The following is a 7,176-nucleotide window of genomic DNA, read 5'->3' on the forward strand; positions in this document are numbered from 1 at the left end:
ATATTAAAATACTTGTATTGTGACATTGCACATACACAATGAATAATCATGGTAACATTTGGATAAAAATAGTTACCAGAATATTTTCTAATTCATACAATTATTCATATGGTCCCAATCCACCAGTCTGGGGTCTCCTTAGTACTCCCTGATCTCTTTTTAGCTGTATACATACTACTGTATCCCCTTGCCTTGCCTTCCTCCCTCCTTCCCTCCCTCCCTCCATCTCTCTCTCCTTCCCTCCTCCCTCCCTCCATCTCTCTCTCCATCCCTCCCTCCCTCCCTCCATCTCTCTCTCCATCCCTCCCTCCCTCAATCTCTCTCTCCATCCCTCCATCTCTCTCTCCATCCCTCCCTCCATCTCTCTCTCCATCCCTCCCTCCATCTCTCTCTCCATCCCTCCCTCCATCTCTCTCTCCTTCCCTCCCTCCATCTCTCTCTCCATCCCTCCCTCCATCTCTCTCTCCATCCATCTCTCTCCACCCCTACCTCCATCTCTCTCTCCATCCCTCCCTCCATCTCTCTCCATCCCTCCCCCATCCCTCCCCCTCCCTCCCTCCCTCCCTCCCTCCCTCCCTCCCTCCCTCCCTCCCTCCATCTCTCTGTCCTTCCCTCCCTTCCTCCCTCCATCTCTCTCTTCATCCCTCCCTCCATCTCTCTCTCCATCCCTCCCTCCCTCCATCTCTCTCTCCATCCCTCCCTCCCTCCATCTCTCTCTCCATCCCTCCCTCCATCTCTCTCTCCATCCCTCCCTCCATCTCTCTCTCCTTCCCTCCCTCCATCTCTCTCTCCATCCCTCCCTCCATCTCTCTCTCCATCCCTCCCTCCATCTCTCTCCACCCCTACCTCCATCTCTCTCTCCATCCCTCCCTCCATCTCTCTCTCCATCCCTCCCTCCATCTCTCTCCATCCCTCCCCCCATCTCTCTCTCCCTCCCTCCCTCCCTCCCTCCATCTCTCTCCATCCCCCCCTCCTCCCTCCCTCCATCTCTCTCCATCCATCCCTCCCTCCATCTCTCTCTCCATCCCTCCCTCCATCTCTCTCTCCCTCCATCCCTCCCTCCATCTCTCTCTCCATCCCTCCCTCCATCTCTCTCTCCATCCCTCCCTCCATCTCTCTCCATCCCTCCCTCCATCTCTCTCTCCATCCCTCCCTCCTTCCCTCCCTCCATCTCTCTCTCCATCCCTCCCTCCATCTCTCTCCATCCCTCCCCCATTTCTCTCTCCATCCCTCCCTCCATCTCTCTCTCCATCCATCCCTCCCTCCCTCCAACTCTCTCCATCTCTCCCTCCCTCCATCTCTTTCTCCATCCCTCCATCCGTCCCCCCTCCATCTCTCTCTCATCCTTCCTTCCATCTCTCTCTCCATCCCTCCCTCCATCTCTCTCTCCTTCCCTCCCTCCATCTCTCTCTCCATCCCTCCCTCCATCTCTCTCTCCATCCCTCCCTCCTTCCCCCTCCATCTCTCTCTCCATCCCTCCCTCCATCTCCCTCTACATCCCTCCCTCCATCTCTCTCTCCACCCCCCTCCATCTCTCTTTCCATCCATCCCTCCCTCCCTCCCTCCATCTCTCTCTCCATCCCTCCATCTTTCTCTCCATCCCTCCCTCCATCTCTCTCTCTTTCCCTCCCTCCAACTCTCTCTCCATCCATCCCTCCATCTCTCTCTCCATCCCTCCCTCCATCTCTCTCTCCATCCCTCCCTCCATCTCTCTCTCTATCCCTCCCTCCATCTCTCTCTCCATCCCTCCCTCCATCTCTCTCTCCATCCCTCCCTCCATCTCTCCCTCCATCCTCCCTCCCTCCCTCCCTCCCTCCCTCCCTCCCTCCATCTCCTCCCTCCCTCCCTCCCTCCCTCCCTCCCTCCTCCCTCCTTCCATCTCTCTCTCATCTCTCTCTCATCTCCCTCCCTCCATCTCTCTTTCCCTCCCTCCCTCCCTCCCTCCCTCCCTCCCTCCCTCCCTCCCTCCCTCCCTCCCTCCCTCTCTCTCTCCATCCCTCCATCTCTCTCTCCATCCCTCCCTCCATCTCTCTCTCTTTCCCTCCATCCAACTCTCTCTCCATCCCTCCCTCCATCTCTCTCTCTATCCCTCCCTCCATCTCTCTCTCCATCCCTCCCTCCATCTCTCTCTCCTTCACTCCCTCCATCTCTCTCTCCATCCATCCCTCCCTCCCTCCATCTCTCTCCATCTCTCCCTCCCTCCATCTCTCTCTCCATCCCTCCATCCGTCCCCCCTCCATCTCTCTCTCCATCCTTCCTTCCATCTCTCTCTCCATCCCTCCCTCCATCTCTCTCTCCTTCCCTCCCTCCATCTCTCTCTCCATCCCTCCTCCATCTCTCTCCATCCCTCCCTCCTTCCCCCCTCCATCTCTCTCTCCATCCCTCCATCTTCCTCTCCATCCCTCCCTCCATATCTCTCTCCACCCCCCCCCATCTCTCTCTCCATCCATCCCTCCATCTCTCTCTCCATCCCACCCTCCATCCCTCCCTCCATCTCTCTCTCCATCCCTCCCTCCATCTTTCTCTCCGTCCCTCCCTCCATATCTCTCTATCCCTCCCTCCATCTCTCTCTCCATCCCTCCATCTCTCTCTCCATCCCACCCTCCTTCCCTCTCTCCATCTCTCTCTCCATCCCTCCCTCCATCTTTCTCTCCGTCCCTCCCTCCATCTCTCTCTCCATCCCTCCCTCCATCTCTCTCTCCATCCCTCCCTCCATCTCTCTCTACCTCCCTCCCTCCTTCCCTCTCTCCATCTCTCTCTAATCCCTCCCCCCTTCCCTCCCTCCATCTCTCTCTCCATCCCTCCCTCCATCTCTCGCTACATCCCTCCCTCCATCTCTCTCTCCATCCCTCCCTCCTTCCATCCCCCTCCATCTCTCTCTCCATCCCTCCCTCCATCTCTCTCCATCCCTCCCTCCATCTCTCTCTCCATCCCTCCCTCCATCTCTCTCTCCATCCCTCCCTCCTCCCTCCCTCCATCTCTCTCCATCCATCCCTCCCTGCATCTCCCTCTCCATCCCTCCCTCCATCTCCCTCTCCATCCCTCCCTCCATCTCTCTCTCCATCCCTCCCTCCATCTCTCTCTCTCCCTCCCTCCCTCCCTCCATCCCTCCATTTCTCTCTCGCTCCCTCCCTCCCTCCCTCCATCTCTCTCTCCATCCATCCCTCCCTCCACCATTCTCTCCATCCCTCCATCCATCTGTCTCTCCATCCCTCCCTCCTCCCTCCATCTCCCTCCCTCCCTCCCTCCCTCCATCTCTCTCTCCATCCCTCCCTCCACCATTCTCTCCATCCCTCCATCCATCTGTCTCTCCATCCCTCCCTCCTCCCTCCATCTCTCTCTCCATCCCTCCCTCCCTCCCTCCATCCCTCCTTCCATCTCTCTCTCCCCAGAGCTCTCTTTAAGAGAGGGATGAATAAAGTGATGAAGTGCAGGTCACATGTCTTTGTGATCCAGTGATAACGAGGAAGCTGGAGAAATAATCTATCAACAATAATCCCTGACTCAGGAGACACACATATACGCACACAAGCGTACACCATGCCAGGCACAGCAATCACCATATTCAGCAGCTAGACATTCATTACCACTATAATGTGGACCAGGGGAGCCTGCAACCAAAATGACCAATTATACAGCAACACATGTATCATTGCTGTTCACCTAGAGGGATTTGTCATGTTAGCACAACATACAGTATAGCTTAAAGCAAGAGAAACAAGTATGAAATTAAACTGTTTAGCTTGACCAGATTGGGACATTGTCAACAGTAAACACACTAGGGACCTCATGGAATCCCACAAGAAGAGAAAACACATGAAACACATAGGAGACATGAACTCTGAAAATATGTCACCCCTCCCTTGACTGCATTAATCATTTATCATGTGTACGGTAGCCGTTCTTTCTTCTTTTGTCAAAGTCTAGGGGTGGATCTTATTTCCTGGTTGGCCCGTGTAAAAATAATCATATACCCATTTACATTTTCCATAAAGGAATATGGAAATGAAGTGATGATGTCAGCAGGGGGTCTGTAGAGGGATAGCCTTACACACACACACACACACACCCACACACACACACACACCCTATGTATGCTGTTCTGCATTGTTGCTATACAGGCAGGACGTTATGGACTATCATTACTGATTGTTTTCTAAAAGGGACATTTTGAGCGGAGCCACTGTTTGTTAATGAAAGGCTGAGGCGAGGCTAGGCTGAGGGAAGCCTGAGGGAAGGCTGAGGGAAGGCTGAGGGAAGGCTGAGGGAAGCCTGAGGGAAGCCTGAGGGAAGGCTTAGGGAAGGCTGAGGCGAGGCTGAGGGAAGGCTGAGGAAAGGCTGAGGGAAGGCTGAGGGAAGCCTGAGGGAAGGCTGAGGGAAGGCTGAGGCGAGGCTGAGGGAAGGCTGAGGGAATGCTGAGGGAAGGCTGAGGCGAGACTGAGGGAAGGCTGAGGGAAGGCTGAGGCGAGGCTAGGCTGAGGGAAGGCTGAGGGAAGGCTGAGGCGAGGCTAGGCTGAGGGAAGGCTGAGGGAAGGCTGAGGGAAGGATGAGGCGAGGCTAGGCTGAGTGAAGGCTGAGACGAGGCTAAGGGAAGGCTGAGGGAAAGCTGAGGCGAGGCTAGGCTGAGGGAAGGCTGAGGGAAGGCTGAGGGAAGGCTGAGGCGAGGCTGAGGGAAGGCTGAGGCTAGGCTGAGGAAGGCTGAGGGAAGGCTGAGGCGAGGCGAGGCTGAGGGAAGGCTGAGGGAAGGCTGAGGGAAGGCTGAGGGAAGACTGAGGGAAGACTGAGGCGAGGCTAGGCTGAGTGAAGGCTGAGATGAGGCTAAGGGAAGGCTGAGGGAAGGCTGAGGGAAGGCTGAGGGAAGGCTGAGTCGAGGCTAGGCTGAAGGAAGGCTGAGGGAAGGCTGAGGGAAGGCTGAGGCGAGGCTGAGGGAATGCTGAGGGAATGCTGAGGGAAGGCTGAGGCGAGGCTAGGCTGAGGAAGGCTGAGGGAAGGATGAGGCGAGGCTAGGCTGAGGGAAGGCTGAGGGAAGGCTGAGGGAAGGCTGAGGCGAGGCTAGGCTGAGTGAAGGCTGAGGGAAGGCTGAGGGAAGGCTGAGGCGAGGCTGAGGGAAGGCTGAGGGAAGGCTGAGGGAAGGCTGAGGGAAGACTGAGGCGAGTCTAGGCTGAGTGAAGGCTGAGATGAGGCTAAGGGAAGGCTGAGGAAGGCTGAGGGAAGGCTGAGGCGAGGCTAGGCTGAGGGAAGGCTGAGGGAAGGCTGAGGGAAGGCTGAGGGAAGACTGAGGCAAGGCTAGGCTGAGTGAAGGCTGAGACGAGGCTAAGGGAAGGCTGAGGGAAGGCTGAGGGAAGGCTGAGGGAAGGCTGAGGGAAGCCTGAGGGAAGGCTGAGGGAAGGCTGAGGCGAGGCTGAGGGAAGGCTGAGGGAATGCTGAGGGAAGGCTGAGGCGAGACTGAGGGAAGGCTGAGGGAAGGCTGAGGCGAGGCTAGGCTGAGGGAAGGCTGAGGGAAGGCTGAGGGAAGGCTGAGGCGAGGCTAGGCTTAGGGAAGGCTGAGGGAAGGCTGAGGGAAGGATGAGGCGAGGCTAGGCTGAGTGAAGGCTGAGACGAGGCTAAGGGAAGGCTGAGGGAAAGCTGAGGCGAGGCTAGGCTGAGGGAAGGCTGAGGGAAGGCTGAGGGAAGGCTGAGGCGAGGCTGAGGGAAGGCTGAGGCTAGGCTGAGGGAAGGCTGAGGGAAGGCTGAGGCGAGGCGAGGCTGAGGGAAGGCTGAGGGAAGGCTGAGGGAAGGCTGAGGGAAGACTGAGGCGAGGCTAGGCTGAGTGAAGGCTGAGATGAGGCTAAGGGAAGGCTGAGGGAAGGCTGAGGGAAGGCTGAGGGAAGGCTGAGTCGAGGCTAGGCTGAAGGAAGGCTGAGGGAAGGCTGAGGGAAGGCTGAGGCGAGGCTGAGGGAATGCTGAGGGAATGCTGAGGGAAGGCTGAGGCGAGGCTAGGCTGAGGGAAGGCTGAGGGAAGGATGAGGCGAGGCTAGGCTGAGGGAAGGCTGAGGGAAGGCTGAGGGAAGGCTGAGGCGAGGCTAGGCTGAGTGAAGGCTGAGGGAAGGCTGAGGGAAGGCTGAGGCGAGGCTGAGGGAAGGCTGAGGGAAGGCTGAGGGAAGGCTGAGGGAAGACTGAGGCGAGTCTAGGCTGAGTGAAGGCTGAGATGAGGCTAAGGGAAGGCTGAGGGAAGGCTGAGGGAAGGCTGAGGCGAGGCTAGGCTGAGGGAAGGCTGAGGGAAGGCTGAGGGAAGGCTGAGGGAAGACTGAGGCAAGGCTAGGCTGAGTGAAGGCTGAGACGAGGCTAAGGGAAGGCTGAGGGAAGGCTGAGGGAAGGCTGAGGGAAGGCTGAGGCGAGGCTAGGCTGAAGGAAGGCTGAGGGAAGGCTGAGGGAAGGCTGAGGCGAGGCTGAGGGAAGGCTGAGGGAAGGCTGAGGGAAGGCTGAGGTGAGGCTAGGCTGAGGGAAGGCTGAGGGAAGGCTGAGGGAAGGCTGAGGCGAGGCTAGGCTGAGTGAAGGCTGAGACGAGGCTGAGGGAAGGCTGAGGGAAGGCTGAGGGAAGGCTGAGGGAAGGCTGAGGGAAGGCAAGGCGAAGCGAATGAACAAAACAACATCCTAATGATTGTTTATAGTGGAAAACATGAAGCAATTCTCTCTGATTGTTGAAACAATGTCTGTCTGCCAATGAGGGTATTGTTAGTGTAGACGCTGATTGAGAACAAAGGAGAAACAGACAGATGAACCAATCATCTTTTATTCATTACATAAATTATGACATTTTAACAGGAGAAAACACCTCATTAAATGTCTTATTATTACTGTATAATAACTCTTCTGTCATAGAGAATAGATTAATAGAGATATTTCTGTTACGTGAATACCAATATGTTTGGATAGAGGATGTTAAGAGCTCTTTCAAGGTCAAGGATTGGGTATCACAACAGATTCAGTGTCAACACCGTGAGGACTCAATCGTTACAATAATTTCGTCTAGGTTTGTTATTTTGGTTACATTTCCTTTTACAATTATGTTCAGTGGATGTGCCTTGATATACTTTAAAAGGACAGTTAAAACATAGAGATTGGATGGGATGGTGTATCACTGCAGAATACTGTTGTAGCCATGCTGGTTAAGTGTGCCTTGAATTCTAAATGAAT

General features: G+C 55.9%; 1 protein-coding gene and 1 pseudogene across 1 annotated transcript; both read left to right on the plus strand.

The window, feature by feature from the left end:
* Nucleotides 1-1,120: 1,120 nt before the first annotated feature.
* On the plus strand, nucleotides 1,121-1,819 carry LOC124033500 (annotated as a pseudogene).
* A 220-nt stretch (nucleotides 1,820-2,039) lies between these two features.
* On the plus strand, nucleotides 2,040-2,740 carry LOC124033498 (guanine nucleotide exchange factor subunit RIC1-like; the record flags this gene model as incomplete). The annotated part of the gene is made up of 2 exons (XM_046345513.1): nucleotides 2,040-2,368; nucleotides 2,440-2,740. Coding segments are annotated over 2 exons (630 nt in total), but the record flags the coding sequence as incomplete, so codon positions are not given.
* Between the last annotated feature and the right edge of the window lie 4,436 nt (nucleotides 2,741-7,176).

The sequence above is a fragment of the Oncorhynchus gorbuscha genome, linkage group LG04, assembly GCF_021184085.1.
Source record: "Oncorhynchus gorbuscha isolate QuinsamMale2020 ecotype Even-year linkage group LG04, OgorEven_v1.0, whole genome shotgun sequence".
Lineage (NCBI taxonomy): Eukaryota > Metazoa > Chordata > Actinopteri > Salmoniformes > Salmonidae > Oncorhynchus > Oncorhynchus gorbuscha.